This window comes from Phodopus roborovskii, unplaced genomic scaffold, assembly GCF_943737965.1.
Source record: "Phodopus roborovskii unplaced genomic scaffold, PHOROB, whole genome shotgun sequence".
In the NCBI taxonomy this organism is placed as follows: domain Eukaryota; kingdom Metazoa; phylum Chordata; class Mammalia; order Rodentia; family Cricetidae; genus Phodopus; species Phodopus roborovskii.
This window is the reverse complement of record NW_026126460.1, coordinates 9,576,118-9,598,000: the sequence shown is the minus strand read 5'-3', so window position 1 is coordinate 9,598,000 and position 21,883 is coordinate 9,576,118. Positions and strand designations below refer to the sequence as shown.

Genomic DNA, 21,883 nt, shown 5'->3' with positions numbered 1-21,883 from the left:
ATAGAACTTCCCATTTATAACTTTCTCAGGGTATTATGAGCATTCTCCACTTTGTTGCCATGTCCATGATTCCCATGGAAGTTATCCCAACTTAATATCTCACACATTCTCCAGAATAAGCAAACCTCAATACTTCAGGGAAAAACAAAGGTAAATGCAACCTAGTATCTCCATTCTTTTCACACGTGAAGATCAACCAAAAATGGGCATCCATGCTTCTCACACACAAGAGCCAACCAAGGATGGGCCCCCCCCCTCCCCACACACAACACCCAACTAAGGATGGCCACCCTCCCCCCCCCCCATGAAAGTCACCCAAGGTGGGCCCTGCTTCCCCGGCCCCAGGATGGGCATCTATCCTTCTCACCCGTGAAAGTCAACCAAGGATGGGCATCCATCCTTCTCACCCGTGAAAGTCACCCAGGGATGGGCATCCATGCTTCTCACACACAAGAGCCAACCAAGGATGGGCATCTATCCTTCTCACCCGTGAAAGTCAACCAAGGATGGGCATCCATCCTTCTCACCCATGAAAGTCAACCAAGGATGGGCATCCATGCTTCTCACACACAGGAACCAAACAGGGATGGACGTTCTCATAGGAACTACCAAACTCATAATGATATGCGGTGGGGGTCCTTGTACTTTGGAAGCAAGAGAAAAGTATCAGAAAGAAACATGAAAGAGAAACTTAGACATTCAAGTGAACCTAGAAAATAAGTTTGGAGGAATTACTCAGAACAGAGTAGAGTCAAAGAAACAAAGAAACTATGAACAAGGATTTAATGGACATAACCGTGGTCTCATATATATATATATTAAATACTATATATATTAAATATATATATTAATATATATATATTAAATACAGTAAGTATTCCACAAGAAAAAGAAAGGACATGAGACATATTAGAAGACATAATCGCCCCCAAATTATGAAACATACCAACATATATCACTGGATGTATACTGTATACCCAGAAGGTATATGAAAAGAACATAAACAAATGTTCATCCTGTTTACCGAGAATAAAAATGAATGCAAAGATATATAGAGTTTAAAAATCTAGAGGGGAAAGAGACTTGTTATTGTTAGAGACAATACTAAGATTGAGGACTGAATTTTCACCCTAGAAGCCAGAAGCTATTTTTTAAAAAGAAAAAGAAAAAAAAGGAAACAAACAGAAACAAAAGAGATGAGTGTCTTTTCAGCATAACATTAAATAGCCAAGGAAAGGAGCTATCAGGGAAAGACATCTTCTGAAAAACAAAACAGGCCTAGTGATATGTCATCATTAAGAGAACAAGAAGATATACTTCAGAAGAGGAAAATTTTGAGATCCATAGAATTGTGAGGGGGGAAAATAACCATTAAATATTTGGCTAAATTTGAACAAATACTGAAGAAATAAAACACTAAAATTATATGCAACTTGTGGGATCAAGAAACAGAATAAAAAGTAGAAAATACTAAAATTATGAGAGAGATAGAAATTCATATGAACTGCTAGATTTTTTTGGGTACATGACATGCTCAGAATTTACAGTTTTCACACATACATAAGAAAAACGAGATAAAAAATTAGGGAAGTAGAAAAAGAGTCATTGAAGGTATTTCCAATAGAAAATAAGATGATAAACACAAATTTAAATATACTAGCAATTATAATAAACATACATGTGCTAGAATATCATAGAGAATTCAGATTGTCTCAAAACCAAATGCAGCGACTTGTTAGGACAACACACACATACTAAGCACAAGGGCATGGGAACTTTGAGAGTAAACAGATGGAGGAAAAGAGGCAGGGAGAGGGCTCTGTGTACAAAAGTGCTTATAGCCCAAGCTGGCCAACCTGAGTTTGACCCTAGAAACCATGGTTAAAAAAATCTGACTCCCCAAAATTGTACTGTGAATTCCCTACTTGTTTTGTGGCATATGTGTCCCCTCCACCCACTTTGACACACTTTGCCAAAGACTATATAGGAAACAGATGTGAAAGGTGCTAGGAGCTGAGGTCTTGTTAAATATTCCTTTTGGATGGAGGCACCCGGGAGTTCTCTGTGAAGAAACCACATCTGACTTGAGAACTGAGTCAGAGGGAATCCATGTGAGAAACAGGGAGATCACTCTGAGAAGAAATGAGAGGCACAAGTCCCCCAGAGAGAACAAGCTGTTTGCTGGGAAAATAAGAGGAATCAAGGGACCCCCCAAAGAGGAACTAGAAAGACAATGTAGAGGCAGGCTGAGCAGAAGAGGCATGCTTGGGGGTCACAATAAAACACCTGGCTCATTTTCTGTAAGTGATGGGAGGCCACAAGGCCATTTTCAGCAACTGAGGGCCATTGTGTAAGCTATGTTTTCCAGCTTCCTTTTGCTTCTATGAGGAGAACCTTACTAAAATGTAGAAAAGGTGAGGCTGATTTAAGCAAGAGACTAGACTTTTGAGGTCCTTCAGATAATGGTGGTTTGGGGGAATAATAGGAAGTATCTCATGGGGTCACTGTTCCCTTCTGAAGCATGAATGGGCACACTTAAGGAAACACAAAAATCTAGGCTACCAGTGGAATTGGTGGCTTCCCAGGTCCACTTGGGAAGCTAGTAAGTGCTGTATCAGTTTTGTCTCTAGTGTAATGAGCTGTGTGAGTGTGTTGGGGGTGGGGGAGCACAGACCTTTTGCAGAAGAAGCTAGTGCTCAACTACAAAGGAAGGAAAAGGAACCCAGCATGTGAGTCTTAGGTGCCACAAAGGTCTCAGAGTAGAGGTCTTCCAACATGTTTCCAGATGTGTTTCCAGAACATGGCATAGTTCGTGACAACATTAGCTATCTGACAGGGCATACAAGAAAGATCAGTATTTCTCAAAGCTCAGCAACTCATGTTGTCATTCATCATTATTGGCATGCTCACGTAATGTTCTCTACTGTTTATTGTTTCAGCTCTCCTTTTTTAAAATAATGTGTGCATGTATGTATTAGCACGTGTGTTTCTGTGTGGGGGTGCACAGGCATGTGTGCTCTCCTATGCATGCACACGTGAAAGCCAGATATATATTGGGATTTTGTGTGTGTGCATGTCAATTAATTTTTCCAAACCTGACTTTATTGAGACAGGGTCTCTGGGAACACGGACCTCACCATTTTGTCTAGACTGGTTGGCTAGTGATCATAGTTATATGCCTTTCAGTGTCTACCAGAGCTAGGGTTCCAGAAAGTACAACTGAGCCCTGCTTTAAGAAGTCCTGGGGATCCAACTGAGATTCTTATGTTTGCATAGAAAATGTTTTACCTACTGAGTCATTTTTTTCCAGCCCCCACCATGTTTTTTGTATTAAGACATTAATAGTTCTATAAATGGAAAAACAGTACTTTCTTAATATGCACTAATACAAATATGTACTTTTAAGAATAACTATATTTCCCCATGTAAGCCACTTAAGATGAGTCTTAGATGGCCAGAGTACTAAATCAACCATAGGCAATACTTTCTCTTGAGGCCCGTTAGTACAGGAAATAAAACGGCCCCATCACCATTTTGAGGCCAATTTTTCTGAATACCTTGACAATTCACTCACTAATGGTAAATCATGATATTTTTACAAAATTATCTGTCATTTTATTATTATTTTTTGAAGTTGTGGTTTGGTTTGCCTACTTTAAAAATGCATGCATTAAAAAACGTGATTAATAAATGGCTTCTGAAAAGCATGACTTGGCTATAGTTTGGTGTGGTGGGGAGGGAGAGTTGGTAAGTTGCTTTTAAGGAGGTATCATTGCTGGTTGACTATAAAATAGGGATCAATTTGCATTTGCTTAGTTTAGGAAGAGCGATCTAGATTGTTTAAAGTTTTCTGTTTATTTTTGACATATTTACTATCAGCCTCTCTTATTGTTAAGTCTGCTTTTTATTGGATACAGTTGGGCATCATGAACCTCTAAAAAGATCCTTTTTTATACACAGCACCACAAGGGTGTACTATTAAATATATTACAAGTACTAAGTTCCTGCCCCCTGGGATACCAAAATTGACAGGGTATTTTTTTTTTAATATTCTTTAAACATGTTTTTCATTATGGCCCTTTTTTCCCCAGTAACCCACAAATGAGGGGGTCTCATAGTTAAGCCTTTTTCCATTATTTTTCCAGAAAGCCTTCTGTCCCCACACAGGTTCCCTATACAGCTCAGGGACTGGGTATTTCATTTTTTCCTACAAACTGTTGTTTTTCTTGTGGTTGGTTCCTCTGCACATTATCTTTGCTGGTCCCTGGGTGAACTCTGCCTATCTGAACATTTCTCTTGTATGATTACAAAAGTGGTACTCTACACAGTATTTTGCAATTGTGTACACTAAGCATATATTTGGTCTTTATTTCATTTCATGTCTTGGCACTCAACTCCTAAAATACATGGGATCTCTAAAATGTTGGGTCTTCCTGTGTCTTTACCAAATGACAGATAGCTTTTAAGTAATCTCTGAATGGGGGCTGCTATCAGGAGAACCAATTGACATATTAGATAGTTGAAACTGTTCTTCCTCACCCCAAATCTGGAGAGGAGAGAGGTACTAAAGGCTGAGGTGATCGTAACTGGCCCATGACTCAATCTGTTGTGCCTATGGAATGAGGCCGCCTTTAAAAAGCCCTGCGAGGCACAGCTGTCAAGAACACTCAAGACTGCTGAACATAAGTCAGAGGGCATTAAGGGGGCAACACACATGGAGAGAGGCAGAAAGGCTGGACCTTCCTCATACCTGTCTGAGCACCTCTCCCAAATCTGGCTGCTATCTGTATCCTTCTCAATATAAGACAAGTGTTTCCCTGAGTTCTCGGAGATTCTCTAGGAATTAATTGAACCTGATAAAAGGCTTGTCTGAACCCTGCTTTAGAGTTGGCTTGTCAGAAGAATAGATTATCAGGACAAGAAAGTATAAAAAAGATAAAAGTCATAAAATCAGAATCCAGAAACACATACAGCTGGACAAGATGCATATGAAATGAAGATTGGGTAGTCAGAGAGTGACGGTGGCAAAAGGTGAACTCAGGATGCTAGGTCATAGCATGGTGATAGGGACTTAGCAAAGATATTGAGAGCTGCTGGAACAGAATTTAAGTCATAGGAATCCTCCTTGAAATACATATCTCTGTATGCTTCCTAGCTCAAGTAAAATATCCCACTTCATTTATGAAACCCATATATATATATGTATATGTATACATATATATATATGCACACCCCAACTTATCTAATATAAAGTCTTAACTGTCAAAATAAATGCATTCTAGGATATTCTAACCACTAGTTGATGACTCTACACATTTATATAAGAGTTATAAAAATAAAAGTTAAAGCTTATTTTATTTTATATTATTATTCAACCAAACTGGCAAGTTTCTATGTCAGAGCACATTTTCATATTTCCCTGGTTCAGCTTTAAACTTGAATTTCCAATATAATGTGTTACCCAATTTTAGTTGAGAAAACTAAACATTTAAGCCCTTGCTGGACTGCATATGTATCTTCATTAGTTAATGCAGACAGAATAGATTTCCCATAGATGCTTAAGATACAAAGTTAGTATCTTTCTAAGTCATTGGAGTTAGAGGGTCCTGGTTACACATGAATTGTTTAATCTTCAAAGAGTGATCTTAACTTTGAGTTTCAATGTCAAAAGCTCTAATATAATTCCCATGCTTTAAAACACAGTGGATTTTATTTTCAAAGATAAAATGCCTAATTGTGAATAATGAGAGCGATGGGATAATAAAATCTGGTTATGATGATCTCATAACCAGATCAGTATACAAAGGTAAAGGGAGAACAAACATATATAAACATACTATATGAACAGCTTCTTTGGAGAAGTTTTCAGACTTCATAATGAGTATTTTATACTTGCCCTTTTCTTTTTTTCTTTTACATATTGATCCCAGTTCCCTCTCCCTCCCTCTTCCCCTCTCTACTACCCTGTCATCCCCCCCTCGACCACCCTGCATCCACCACTCCACATGTAGTATGATGCCTTCCAGTCAGGGTCATCTAAATCTTTCAAGTCATTTGGAGTAGGGACTATGCCTTCTCTCCTGTCTCTAGGTTAAGGGAGTATCCCTCCATGGGGGATGTGCTCCCAAAATCCTTTTGTGCACCAGGGATATATCCTGGTTTCACTGTCTGAGGTTCCTTAGACTGCTCAGGCCTTCTAGCTGAGACCCCTGTTCAGGGGTTCTGAGTCGGTCTAATGCTGGATTCCCAGTTATCAGTCTGAGGGCCCATTTGCTCCTCCTTGTTCAGGTCAGCTGTCTCTATGTGTTTCTGTAGCCTGCTCTTGTCCTCCCTCTCTGCATCTGGATTCCAGTTCAGCTCAGTGTTTAGTTGTGGGTGTTTGGTTCTGTTTCCATCAGCTACTAGATGAGGGCTCTATGATGGTGGATAAGTTAGTCACCAATCTCATTATCAGGGAAGAGTATTTAAGGTAGCCTTTCCACTGTTGCTCAAATTGTTAGTTGGGGTCAGTCTTGTAGGTCTCTGGACATTTATCTAGGTTCAGTTTTCTCTTCAAACCTATAATGGCTCCCTCTTTTATGGTCTCTCTCTCTCTCTCTCTCTCTCTCTCTCTCTCTCTCTCTCTCTCTCTCTCTCTCTCTCTCTTCTCTCATCTATTCCTCCCCTGACTCAACCTTCCTAGTCCCATGTGCTTTCCTCTCCTCCCTTTCTCTTTCTCCTAGTTCTCTCTCCACTCACTGCCCTCCCACTCCCCATATGCTCAGGAGATCTTGTCACTTTCCCCTTCTGTGAGGGACCTTATATGAATCTATTAGAATCCTCCATGTATCCTAGTTTCTCTGGCAATGTGAATTATAGGCTGGTGATACTTTGCTCTATGTCTAAAATCCATATATGAGTGAGTACATACCATATTCCTAATAAGTATTTTATACTTGCCTTATTTAGAAATTTTAGAGTTTGCAAAATTTTTGAATTATTTAAGTAAGTAGAAAAACAGTTCCATAAAGACAGACAAGGGTGTCAAGCTCCTCACAGCAGCAGGACTCCTAGACTTCACTAGCCATGTATGTCTAACTAATAACTCTGCCTTGTATGTCTAACTAATAGTGATTTGGAACCAACAATTCCAAATGTATTTCTAAATTCCAGAGTGAACATCTGAATTTAAGAAAATGGTGCTAGATGGCCACATGAGAATCAACCAGTGCCAAGTGAGTGTTTGATGTCAAAACTTCATGAGCTATCTGTACCCAACTTCACTAGCTCTGTGACAGCAAGAGGAAAGCCCTCCAAGCAGAGTGATAGAACATTAAAGGAAATATTACCAGAGCTGTGTCAAACATCTTTCTCCTGTTCGTTCTGGCTTCGAGGAAATTGAGAGGACATGAAAGGTCATTAAGATGAGGGATCTCTGCAAACTGGCAGAGTAAAGTCCACAAAGCAAGAGGCTCCATCTGATGCTTGGTCGTGTCATTGAGGAGGTAGCCCCCTTTCATGAGAACGTTTTCTTGAACCCTCCGACAACTCTTGAAAAGGAGCTGGTTGTATAGGAAGAATGTTATGTTCTATTTAGTTCTCATGTTCTGTAACCCACAAATGGAGAACTGGAGATTAGTTTTAGAAAACAATAGCTCATCTGCCATCTAATTCTTGATTGTGGCATATGTGTGTTTGTGTGTGTGTATGTGTGTGTATAATTTGTATGTAATACATAAATAAGAGTTTTATATACATTTATATTACATAATTAAGAATTACATATATTTTTATATTTGGGTTTTTTTTTAAAACAAACAAACAAAAAACCATTTTTGAGACAGAGTCTCACTATGTATTCCAGGCTGGCCTCTGTATTGAGCACTAACTAGTATCACAAAAATACGCCATCACACCCAGCTACAAACATAAGGTTTTAGAGCCCATTCCCTACATTGGGGTGCCATGCTTAGCCTTAATGCATGGGAGTGGAGGTTGGCCCTGCCCCAACCTACTGTGTTAGACTTTGTTGACTCCTCATGGGAGCATTTACCCATGAGGAAGAGTGGACTAGGAATGGGCTGGGGAGAGGCAGGGAGGGGCAGGAAGAAGGGTGGGAGGGAGAACTGTAGTTGGAATGTAAAAATGAAATTTAAAAGAATAATTATATAAAAACCTAAGTTTCCAGTTGCCTATATAATTTTTCAGTGACTTACATTCCCTCATGGGTTAGCTGTTACCTGTGGTGATTCTGATTATCTTGGACAGTCAGTTTGCCAACCCTACAAGGTCAGCTTGTACTGACTTGACATTAGAAAATGGATACCATAAACATCTTTAAGTTTCTTTGGCTTTCTGCCTACATTTTCATCCACATTGCAGGTGAGCCCACCTCTCTCTGCAGTCTAAGCTCATTCTCCCAAATCACCTGCTACAGAAGTAACCACTTAATTCTATGCCACTAACGATGGCCTCTTTTTCTTCTTCCCTCCCAACTATCTTAGCTCATAGACATGGCTTACAGTGTTTCATTAATGGGATATGAAATAAACCAACAAAAAACGAGTTTCCCTATATTCCCTACATACACTTCCATTTTTTCTTAATCTTTCAGAAAGATTGTGTATTTCTCTTTGAACTTTCTAGAAAGATCACTTAAGCCTTCTCTACCTCTTACTCATACTCAGGGTACTTTCTTGTATGCTCAGTCCCCACCCCCACCACACACAGTCTACTGAAACTAACTCTGGCTAAAGTCATCTTTCAATTTATATGTATAGTGAATAAGCTGGCATTTTTCTAGCCATTTCACTTTGCAAATTATTTTTTTTGTTTTTGTTTCTGCATGTGCATGCATATGCTGTGTGTGTGTGTGTGTGTGTGTGTGTGTGTCTATGTGTCTATGTGAAGGTAACACACGTAATGTATGTGGATGTGTGTGCTTCCATGTGTGGGCCAAAGGTTGTACTTGAGTATCTTCCTCCATCTCTCTCTTTTTACCTTATTTTCTGAGGTAGTGTCTCTCCCAGTACCTCAAAATTGCCTTTTTGGCTAAATCTAGCTAGTTTGCTCTAGAATATCGTTACCTTGGCCTCTGAAGGACTAGGATTTCTGGTTCAGATTTCAGGTGGGCTGCCATGCCCATGTGGCTTTCTCCTGAGTCCCAAGGACATAAAAATCTGGTTATCATGCTTGCATGACAAGTACTTTATATGCCATATTCCCAACACTGATTTTGCAAATTCCTCTTTCACCATACAAAGAAAGCCATGATAAAGGATGACCCATTCCGGTCATCATGGCATCTCAGGAACAGCCAGGCTGTCTCTCTGTTAACCAAACAAGTTAGGGCCAGTTCTCTTGGTAACTGCTGAGCCATTTAAACAAACTAGGCCCATCACTGTTTCCATCCTCTCAGTGCCAAACTATGGAGATCCTTGCCTGCCTTTGTGTGCTGAAGGGCTTGTAACACCCTCTAACATCAGTGTAGCTCATTCCCAACTTTCTCCTTCATCTCACACTTGTCTTCTTGAGTTTTTCCATGGCTTTTTCAATTGCTCTTCAATTTCAATCTCATCTCTGAAATTCTCCTGCCTCTTGGTCTTAATTGAAGTCTAGCTTACCACTCAGAATCTTGCTTCCCTTTAGTCCTCTCAAATCAAGTTTGTCGTTTCAACTGTGAAGATTGGGGCTGGGAGGAGGCTCCGCTTCTTCCTTATTTCTCATTTCCACTTTCTGTGCAATGCTCCTCTACCACTGGATACAAAACGCCTCCTTCACAGTCCCTTTCAGAGTCTGTTCCTGCTTAGTTTGCTTCTACCCTCTCCAGGCACTTAACAGAAAGTCTCTAGCATAGAAGCAATACATTTCTTTCTTTCTCTCAACGATCTCCGTCTTTTTACTCTACTCTTGTTGACAAAGGTGCATACCACAGAAAACTACTGATCTACTGAAGATGAGAGGCACCTAAAAGATACCTTGTCCTAACTCATGGGTTGATGCTCAACCTATGCTCTGTGTGGGTAAAATCAGAAAGGGCAGCGTGTCTGCACATAGGCAATTAACATGCCAATGTTTTCTTTTCATTTGCTGATGCAACATACTGAAGCAATCGCTCATTGACAATGTTCACAAACACACCAAACTCTGTTTCACTCATTTACTAGATTTATTGTTATATAAAGTCATATCTCAAGTCATTATTACCTAAATATATATATCTCTTTCTTCATTTCTAATCAAATAAATATATATTATCTACATTATATTTTCTTTATTGTTCTTTTTCAAGTCTCAACAGCCAGCCAGAATACAAAAATGATGCTCTTTCCTCCTTAATCTGTGCAGAACAGGCATGATAACGTTAGACACACCTTTGCCTGAGCAATGGTTTCCATGATTAAACTTCTGCCTACTCTCTTGACTGGAGTTTTGTAACTCTTCTTTTGTACTCTGTCTACCTGGAACTGCCTATAATTTCTTGTGTACACCTTGATGATTCACCTTTTCACATTCCTCAATGAGTTAGCTCATGGAGCGTTTGTAAGCCCTGATGTTATCTTTAGCTTCCTCAGTCCCCTATGGAAGCATACCCATTCTGAAAGCTGATAGCCATTCCCCATACCAAAGACATCAAGTGCTGCTCCCTCCCCTATGAGATTTCTGCACTGCCCTCTTCAGTGAGAATGAACTGAACTTATACCAAATGGGTGTTTACACAATGGTTTTTTTTTTTTTTTCTTTTCTAAGACAGAATGAAGTCTTATTTCTCTTGCTGTTTCTAGCACAGGAAGAATGAAAATGTCCCTTTTAGGCTCATGCATCTGGACATATGGCCCTCAGTTGGTGGTGCTGTTTGGGGAGGTTATGGACTCTTTAAAGAGGTGCTTCACAATCTGTAGGTCATGACCCCTTTGGGGGGTGTTGAATTATCCTTTCACAGCGGTTGCTTTAGACCATCTGAAAACACAGATCATGATTAATAACTAGCAAAATTATAGTTATGAAGTAGCAATGAAATAATTGTATGGTTGTGGGTCACCTCAACATGAATTGTATGAAAGCATCACAGTGTCATGAAGGTTGAGAACCAATGCTTTAGGAGGTACACCTTTGATGGAAGAAGTACATAACCGAGGATGGGCTTGGGAGTTCACAGCTTAGCCCTATTTTCTGCTTGTTCTCTCTGCTTCCTGTCTGTGGATGTAATATGATCAGCCAGCTTCCTGCTCCTGCTTAAGCCATGCCTTTCTAGTTACTATGAACTTTAGCCCTCTGGAACCATAAGCCAAAATAAACTCTTGTATTCTTAACTTGCTTTTAGTCATGGCGCTTATTCTAGCAACAGCAAGAAACTAATGCAAAGACATTTAATACATATGAAAAGGAAAAAATAATTTTTGAAATTTAATTTGAAAGAATATCTATATATATTTATAAAATTTAAGAGATACAGAAACCTGCTTAATATTTAAATCTTATAAAAGGACAGGTTGGCTTTATTCATTAACAATAAGAGAAACAGATTTACAGAATCACATCTCCCATCATCTCATTTTTCCTGTCTAAAATAAAAAGGATTTTTAACTTTAACATAGGAAAATATATTTAAAAAACAGTTATCAAATAAGAACTATAGTTAACACTATTTAGTCCATTAGCATTTAGCAAGATTTAAAGAAAATATTCCATCATCTATCCTATAATTGTGAGTCTAAAGTCTTATATGTAACTTATCTTTAATCCTAACTTTTGTTTCTAATTCTGTTTGATTCATCAAATTTTAGAGACCACAGTCTTCAGTAATCTTTTACATAATAGAGAATGCTAAGAATGCTTCCTAATTAAGTTTATACATGATTTATTATGTTGCTAATTTTCTGATGATAATATTCTAATCCTTTTGAAAAGTAAGCCAAAGCTAGGCACATGGGGAATATATATGTTTCTCATATCAAACACTGCAGTAACCAATATAATGAATGACAAATATTACAAGATTCCCAGCACATAAACAGATATATGTGCTGTGTTTTCTTAACTAATTGATGAGGAAAGAATCAAGTATCAAGCCTACTAACCACCAACACTGAATTTTGATTTCTTCATCCATAGAAATCTCAAAGAGTCATGGATAGCAACAACCCAACTATATATATAATATCTGAGCTTTGGGACAAGAACACATATTAGATACCACTAATTTATAATAATTGCATACATATTTTCTCCTTCCTATAACTCTCAACTTGACCCACTCATTCATATACATTCAGGCTTGCATATTTCATATTTCATCAGGAGAAACAAAGGCAAAATCATCACATTTAGATGTTGCTCATTTTCATGAGATCATCACAGTCTGAAATAAGTGTTCCTTTTTCAGTTACCCGAGTTTACAAAAGGGGAATACAGATGTTTAAGATATGTGTGTCAGTCATGTCTTCCCAATAAAATGGAACATCATGACCTATATTCCCCAATATTCTCAGTTCTTAGGATTACAGGGTGTTAGCAACATGTTAGGAAGACATGAGTTGCCCTGAAGCACAATATCTGAGCATGGTGGGCTCCATTCCCTAAGCCCACAGTCACCAGCTGGGAGATCAGGTTTAAATGCCCTGAAGTTTAATTTCTATACCAATCAACTGTGTCAGCTATCATCTGAACTTGCTGGCTGCAAAGTGCCTGTTATGCAGAAATCCACTTCTGTTGCTAATAAGCATGTGTTCCTTAATTGATAAGCTGGATTCAAAGAAGATCTGTACTTACTGCCCACCATTACTTTCACAGACTTGTCTGTTTTACAGCTACATAGGCAGGTATTTCAGAATATAAGAAATTAAAACTGAAATCAGAAGGCTTTTTAGTCCATTTTGCTAATTAATATGTCAGAGCTCGTAAAGAAGAAGTCTCTGACTTTCTCAGTACTGCATCATCTTAAAGAGCTGGGTCAGCAAAGATCCCTGCAGACAGTCAATACATATTAAAACAGTGCCAAGCAGTAAATCTAAACAACAGAAAAAGAAGATGACACAGTAGGAAAAAAAAGGAAGCAAAATTTATAAGCTCCTTCGTACCGAATACAAGAGGAACACTAAACTATTGGTTGAGGTTCAATATATAGACAGGGAAGAAGGAAGAAGTATCACATATATCTTTTATCGCTGAGTATACTCAAAATTAAAGCAAAAATTTTAAATATCAAGTGCCAAGTTGATTTAAGTTTCTCTGGATTCTAAGGGTCCTTCAGAATACTGAAGTCATCTTCAAATTGGTTATTCAATACTAAGTGGCCAGCACTAAAAACATCTATGTATATATATGTACAAGTAACATTATATAGACTTAGTAGGTTGCAATTATGTTTCTAGAAACACACACACACACACACACACACACACACACACACACGTAAACAATTAAAGAAAATGGGACCATGAACTTGAGAGAGCATAGAGGGTCGAAATGAAAGAGGTTAGTGATGTAATAACATCTTAATTTCAAAAAATAAAAAATGGTTTAAAAAATGAGTTTTCTTGTTTAAATACATTTTCTGTCTTGGCTTTTTAGGGTATGAATTTTGTTCAATTAGTAGGTTGGGAAAAAACGTTAAAATATTTTTCAAGGCTCACAAAAACTTGTGCTGTTTTCTTAAAGGAGCTAAACAAAGGGTATTTTACTTCTAATGTCTCTGGGTGGGTCTGACCATTCTGCAGACACAAAGACCTCCCTTCCATGGAGAAGATTCCACAAGATTACAGACCTCACCGAGGTAAGGGGATAGAATGCACCTGCACTTAGGCAAAGCTCATGCAGTTGTTATGGGAATCTCAACAATAACGCATTGATTCCAGAAGGGTTGAAGGGAGCCACCATTTTGAGCCAAAAATTACAGAAAGATTTATCTTACCTGGGTCTTTGATATAAGTTTAGCCTTGAGACATTAACCACTTAAAGATTAAGCCAAGGAAAGGGTGCCAAAAATCTTGTCACAAAATTGGGATGCACCCAAGCCAGACCAGCAGATGGAACTTGGCATACAATGCTTCTCTACTCACTAAGAAGCTGACTCAGAAGAAAGCTCAACTGGAATGAATTTATTAAATGTTGAATATCTCCCAAATAAGATGGATGGTAGACTTAAGTCAGCATATACAATTTAATTTACTTTCACTTCCTGATAGTCTTGGATAATGTTAAAGCTGTCCACCTTTCTGGAATTAAAGAGAAAGGTTCTCTTATGCAAAAAAGATGCTGATCTATTAAGTATTCCAAAGACAGGATTTGGGGAAGGAAAAAAAATCATATTTCAAGAAAACTTCAAGGTATCACTTGAATATTTCCAAAAGTATGATCCTGGTCCCTCAGGAAATTTGCCTGACAGTTTTGCCACAGAGCCCCCCCTTTTTTTTCTTTTTTCTTCTTCTTCTTTTCTCCTTGTATCTTATCTGTCTAGCTATATATAATTTATTATTTGTTGTAAATTTTGTAAATGATTTAACTGAAAGAAGTTGTCAGAATTAAAGGAACCCTTAAACCTTTGTTACTATCATATTACCACCACCTCCATCACAAATATCCCATGAGAAATCCCTCTATATCAGTGGTTCTCAACCTACCTAATGTTGCAACCCTTTATTACAGTTCCCCATGTTGTGGTGACACCCAACCATAAAATTATTTTTGTTGCTACTTCATAACTGTAATTTTGCTAGTTATGAATTGTAATGTAAATATCTGATATTCAGGATATTTGATATGCATGTGACCCCTGTGAAAGGGTTGCTCAACCCCCAGAAGAGTTGAGAACCAGTGCTATATGAATACAGAATACATTTGGGAGCTGAGTTTTATCTGAGAGATGGATGTCTGGAGAAAATCATATTTAAGGTTAATTTTCAAAGCACATATGTAAAAAAACTGGTAGAAGGTACATTCTTAGAGCATATCCATTATAAACTTAGTCACATATTTTCTCTAAGGATGCTCTGTAATTTTTCATGTGTCTCTAATGTTGTATAGTATATACTTGTTCACTGTAACAATCAGTATATAATTATAGGTGTTTGTTTAGCCCTCTTCATTTCATGTCATGTTTGCTCTAAAGTTATCACATTTCTTACTTGCCTTAATCTTTAAGTGGTTGATGTCTCGCGCAAATTGAATCAAAGGCCTAGGTAAGATAAAGTTATTTTTTTTCACATTTATGTAGATTCAACAAATTTTCAACAATAAATTCTCTGATGTAGTGATTATGTAGGTCTCAAGATATAAGAACAATGACTGTGGGTGGAAGGGATTACATATTAGTAACAAATCTATATGTCATTTAGTATATTTTAACATTATGTTTCTTAAGATATAAAGCTTGCTGGTACTATTTCCATCTGTTACCTGAGGTAAAGTTATCATGCAGAGTTTTACAAGATATCTATCTGCCAGCTATGAAATCCTGCCAACTATTCAAAATCTGTAAGTTCATTATTTCAAATTTTGTAGAGTAGTTCTTCATAAATATTTGTATCACATTAGATAAAAGCCAACATTTAAACTTAACTAAAATATTATAGCAATAAGCTAAGATGATATTCTCAGTTCAAAAGAGTAACAGTCACTTTTGATTACCAGCAAAGGATGATTTTTTTTAAACTAAGATTAAAATAAGATTGGAATTTTTGAAAATAACCAGAAAGCTTATTATTTTCTTATTTCTACAAACCTAGTTTATGAGCATTCTTAATAACCACATAAACAGAATGTTTTTTGTTCATAGTGTCTAACTATTTAGGCTCTTTATTGGGAAGAATGGAAGGAAGAACCTAAGAGTTGTGAACCAGCTGTTGTTTCCTGCTGCAGTCATTAGAAAATCTAAAGAAGGAGAAAAAGAAAGAATACCATAATCTTGCCCTGGGACATGACAGAGTTAATGAGCCTTAATGCCACTTCCTTGTGGAAAGGTAATTGGTGCACAAACACAGTGACAGGAAAGAATTCTTTGTTTCATCATGGGAGGAATGCCAACCACAGCCCCTCTGTAGAGTGGTACATCTGAGTCAAATGGGAATTTTTCTACAAATGAGGCACCCCTACAGGTAGGGAATTACTACAGGATTTGAGATCTTAGTAACTTTATGTGTCTGCAAATAATAGGCATGGATGACACTGTTGGAAGAACAGAGGGAAATAGAAAGCCAGTTCCAAGGACAGAAGAGAGGGCAAGGCCATTAGGAAGAGAAAGGAAGGCTTGGGATTGATACACAAATGTAGTGAGATAGTTCTGTGGCACTGACCACGCCCATTGGGGGGTGGAGCCATGGGCGGAGTGACTTGTGGAAGGAGTCTCTTTCTGACTCAGACAGGAGAGGATCGGGTTGAATTTCCTGGTGTTCATCTGTCTAGGTTGTAAGTTATTTCTCCCTGAATAAACATCTATTCGGCCTATTTGTTTATCCTGATCCTTATTTACCGCGATACACAAAGGCACTCATTGGGGTACAATAAGACATAGAAGATTCTAAGGAGCCTGGTGACTTCTTAGAGGATAGCATAGGGACTCATTCGGGAGGAAGAAGAGGGATAACATAGCCATCTCTGGCACAGCCCCTTCTGGTGACAGGCAACATTATACATGCCTATTTTTCCCTCATGAGAAATGACCACATCTTCCTTTGATATTCTCTGTCTCTGAATTTTAATGTGAAAGTTCTGTAGGAAAATTTTACAATTTTCTGAGCTTTCCTTTTCAATGTTTTTGTTTCTTAAAAGTGTTTATACTTCACATAGGTTTAAGGTTTTTGGTTTTATGATGATTATTTTGGAAACCTTTCTTCCCTTCTCTTGAACATTTAGAGTCAGCATGCATTATGCCATTATGCACAGAGCCAAGCGATAATTCATCTTTGTGGAAAACAGAGACAACTCATCTATTAATTAGAAAGCCTTTCCCTGGCTAGTGTATAGAAACAGGGTCCAAATGCTACTAACACACAGCCAGCGATTTCCAGGAAGAGAAAGCCAGTTACAAGGAATTTCTTACCCGATCTGCGATCAGCCAATGACTGGACTTTGCTTTCATCTGGCACTGAGGAGAAGAAATGAAAGAGATGAGAATTAGACCTTCCTATAAATCAGGCATTTTAAAACCATAAATTAGTATAGATTCATAACAAATTAAATATTTTACTGACAAATATTTGAGGTTGGTTTTTCTTCCAGCCTACCCTGAGGTGCCTCCATTATATCCATAGACTTTTTATAGTCAGTCATGAAAAGCTATGTTTATTAAACCTTCTATGAATGTAACACTTATAAAAAGTTTTCAGTTCATGCAATTCTTTTAACTGGGTACTTTCCTTGCTGTATGTTACAGAAGAACTAAATTCAAGGGTCTTGGGACATATAATGGATAATAAAGCTCCTTGAGCATTAAAGCAATATATATGTACATTTTCAAGACTCAAAGACCAGCCTTCTATAGCTGGCCAAAACAGAGACAGAAAAAAAAGGAAAGATTTTTATGAAGAAATGACAAAATCTGTAATAATAACATTCAACAAAAGAGATACTAGGTCACAAAGGACTGACTTACAAAGATGGAAAACAAATATAGTCAAAACCATGATCACCCCCACTTTCAGTCTAGACAGCTTCCTGGAGACTAAGCAGAAAGGGTACATGGAAGACTCTATTGGAGTCCCTTGCAATAAAGGCATGCTTGCTATATGATATTCATGGAAGTCAATACATATGAAGTTTGTAAAGCACAGAACCAGCTTACTATTTTTTCCAATATCTTCAGAGACGACCGACCCCTATATCCCTATGTCCTAAGAAACCAATAGCAAATAGAAAGATAACAACATTTGTAGTTCACAGAGAGAGTAAAACAATGTCCAATCCTAACAGTTGCACTGTTGAGCTTCATAGTGCAGGGGTTCACCTAGAAATGATGACTCAATACAATAGTATGGAAGAATTGTGTCAAGATTCATACATCTCTCAGGCAATGAAAGGCACAGGCATAAAAACATAGAAAACTTAAAAACAGGAAAAAAAATCATATGTATGGCCTAAAAGTTAAATTTTAAAATGAATTTTAAAATGAATTTTAAAAGACCACTCTAAGACTGAGTGACATCACAGGTGAATTTTTATCAAATATTGAAATAAATACTATGGATTCTACAAAAACCCTACTAAAAAACACAGAGAAAGGATTTCCACTTTGTCACATAGGCTCATTGTAAAAACTGATAGATCATGAAAATACAGAATGTGAAAACCACTAATCAATAAATCCCCTGCACATAGGTATAGAGTTCCTAAACAACACTCTATGGATAACTACATGAATATCCAGCCACTGCTATGCCTTTGTTTGCCATTTACTAATGCCCATGATGGCCTATAAACCTCTGGTACTCAAGGATTGGAAATACATTGAGGGGAAATGTGAAAACCAGGAAGACTGCCTACATCTTTCCTAAGGACGCTGTCTCTTCCCTCTGCCTACTCAGTCACCTGTAACTGACCCAGTAACCACACATAACCAGTCATGCCCCTGCATTCCTTCCTGGCTATTTCTTTTGTTGGAATTAAAATTACTGCATGCCTCTGGTTCTCCTGTTCTCAACTGCCTTAGTATCTTGTCAGACTTTTGGTTGCATTTATAGTTGGGTGGTAAGTCAAACAGCACTTATAAGGCACTGGTGGCCAAGTTCTTTCCTTCTTGTGTCTAAAAATATATACAGTTAAATCTACAGCATAAGTAGAAAAATATTGCAAATCAACTATGTTGATAATTAAATATAACAGTAGCTGGTATTGCTAAGCTCTTGTAATACATGGGTTCTACCCTATGCATTTTACATCTGTTTAATTATTTTAACTTTCATAACAGTCTGGGAAGACAAGTACTATATCTTCAAGTCTTGGTGGCCTGCATCTCATTAGCTGAAAGAGCAGAGATTAAGTGACAGTCTTAGTTGTTCCTTTGTCTCTATGGCAATCACAGAAGATTTTCTAGCTGAGGAATTTTAAGAACAAATAATGACACAAATTAAATACAGGACAACATTTCAATAATTATGTGCTAAGAAATCAGCAGTCTTCTTATTTGAATTTATGACATTAGATAGAAATCTGGGTCAGGAATGGAGTGCACGCTTGTCATCCTAGAACTTTTCAGATGTAGGCAGTATTATCTGGAAAAGTTTAAGGCTGTCTTGGGCTACACAGCAAGAATATGTCAAAAATATTTCTGCAGACTAGTATAAATGATGTTGGCTATAATTTTGATTAGCATGTTTGGACACGTAAAGTTCAAATGTATTCAAACTATACTATTTCTTCTCATTTAACATGAGAAGTCATCCTCAGAGTTAGGAACCTGGCTTGGAAACTTGACAAGTTTTGCTCCATTATTAAAATTTTTAGAGTTATTTCAGGAAGTGTCTTTTTTTTGTATTTTTAAAAATTATTATTTCTTTTTGGTTTCAAATGTTTTAATTTTTTAATTTTTTTTATTTTACATGTCGATCTCAGTTCCCTTTCCCTCCCTCCCTCCCTCTCTCTCTCCCTCCCTTCCTCTTATCCTCTCTCTCCTCTCACATTCACCCTGACCACCCTCCGCTTCCATTCCCCCACCCCCATTCCACATGTAGGGCTATGCCATCCAGGTGGGGTCATGTAGATCTGTCAAGTCATTTGAAGTAGGGATTAGAATGTCTCTCCTGTCTCTAGGTCAAGGGAGCATCCCTCCATGGGGAATGTGTTCACAAGGTCCTTTTGTGCACCAGGAATACATCCTGATTTCACTGTCTGAGGTCCCTTAGACTGCTCAGTCCTTCTAGCTGAGACCCATATTCAGGGGCTCTGAGTCAGTCCCATGCTGGATTCCCAGCTATCACTCTGGGGGCCCATCAGCTCCTTCTTGTTCAGGTCAGCTGTCTCTATGTGGTTCTGCAACCTGGTCTTGTCCTCTCCCTCTGCATCTGGATTTCAGTTTGACTCAGTGTCCAGTTATGGGTGTCTGCCTCTGCCTCCAACAGGCACTAGATGAGGGCTCCATGATGGTGAATAAGTTAGTCGTTGATCTCACTATCAGGGAAGGGCATTCATGGTAGCCTTTGCACAGTTGCCATAATTGTTTGTTGGAGTCAGTCCTGTAGGTTTCTAGACATTTCTTTAGGTTCAGTTTTCTCTTCAAACCAACAATGGCTCCCTCTTTTATGTTCTCTCTCTCTCTCTCTCTCTCTCTCTCTCTCTCTCTCTCTCTCTCTCTCTCTCTCTCTCCTCATCTCTTCTCTCTTCTATTCCTACCCTGACTCAATCTTCCTAGGACCCTGTCCTCCCCTTCTCTTTCTCCTAGTTCTCTCTCCATTCATTGCCCCCCACCAACTGTCTTAAAAATCACTTTAACTTTGTTCACACCAGTTTCACTACTATGAAATGAGTGAAATGTTGGCACCCCACAGAATTGTGGTAAGCATGGAAGAAATAAGTGCTACCAAGCACATGCTAAGTGCTTGGAAGATCACATGGTAACCACATACAATACCTTAGCTACGGTCATCATTCATGACATACTAAACAGAAAGGCAGAACAGAATGACCAGTGGTAACTGCACAGATGGAGCTAAGCTGCCTTTGTGACCAGGAGAATTACTACACTCCTATCACCTCCCGTTTTTCCCATGTTAAGAATGGGGATACAAGCAGCACACAGGAAATTATGGGAGATAAAATTTAAAATGAAACATTTCTCAGCACACATCCAGGTAAACATTCTCCATACTTAAAACTCTTGAGAAGTGGGAGCGGTGAGAGTGGTGATAGATGAATTTGGTCTTAAAGGTGCTGACAGTTTTACATCCTCAGGACCATAAAGAAATACAGAAAGAGTACGTGAGAACGTCACACCTTAGCAGGACATCAGGTACTTTTCACATGTTACCAGAAAGATAAACAGCCAGTATGGACATTCCTCTCCTGTGCATCTGACTGTAGCTTATTTTGCTTTGGAAGATGTGCATGGAAAACACAGTTGAATAAATGTGTTACCATGAATGGCTGGCTATTCTAAAAACGGTATTTCTAGGAAGGCAAATAGGAAGGCAAAGCTTTCGATGCTGCCAAGCTTCTGTATTTGAGGGTTACTCTTTTATTTTTCAAATCTAAGTAAATTTCCTAGTCACATTAGGTTTTATATGGAATTTCTTAACTTTTTGGATGAATGTCTATATTATCCCTAGGAGGAACACTTATCATTATTTTAATAATTGACAAGTTGAAATTCTTTAGAACACTAAAATAAACTATTTTTTTTTTAAACTGTGGAAAATCCAAATGGGTGATAGGCATAAAAATTAGGGGTCTTTCTCCAAAATATTCCCTGGCACAGATGCCTATCTTTAGGACCAATGACAATTGAACAAACATAAAGAAAAAGAGAGGGTGCAGTAATGACTTAATTAATAGAACACATTTTATTTAAAAGGTTAAATTTGGAACAATCTTCTTTTATGCACATGCTTAGTGCTGGGAAGCAATTTAAATAACAGTGGCAAATGAGAAAATGAGGTAAAATTACACACACCACCAATTTTTTAAACAGCAAGTATTATAATTAATACTCAACTTCCTTTATAACCTCCATCACCTTAGAATGACTGTTAGTTATCTCTCGGGGCTGGTACTTCAACATAGTTGTTTCGTTGCATTATATTGAGATAGTGCAGTGACTGAAATTGTCAGAACATGGTTCATGACAGGTCTTTATTTTTAATGTGAGGCTTATATAAGAAATGGAAAGCTGGTTGTGCCTCTCCTGGGGAAGGTCTCCTATTCCAAGAATCCCAAGAGAGTGAAGAACACAAAGCATCATGGAAGAGTGCTGATAGAG

The 21,883-nt window shown here is 38.0% G+C and overlaps 1 protein-coding gene across 1 annotated transcript in view; it reads right to left on the bottom strand.

Annotated features, from left to right (window-relative positions):
- The window catches only part of Pard3b (par-3 family cell polarity regulator beta), a 948,779-nt gene that overhangs the window by 334,202 nt on the left and 592,694 nt on the right, over positions 1–21,883 (bottom strand). Inside the window, 2 exon segments of the mRNA XM_051190339.1 lie at positions 7,643–7,684; positions 17,018–17,062. Of these exon segments, the coding sequence (XP_051046296.1) occupies positions 7,643–7,684; positions 17,018–17,062 (87 nt within the window).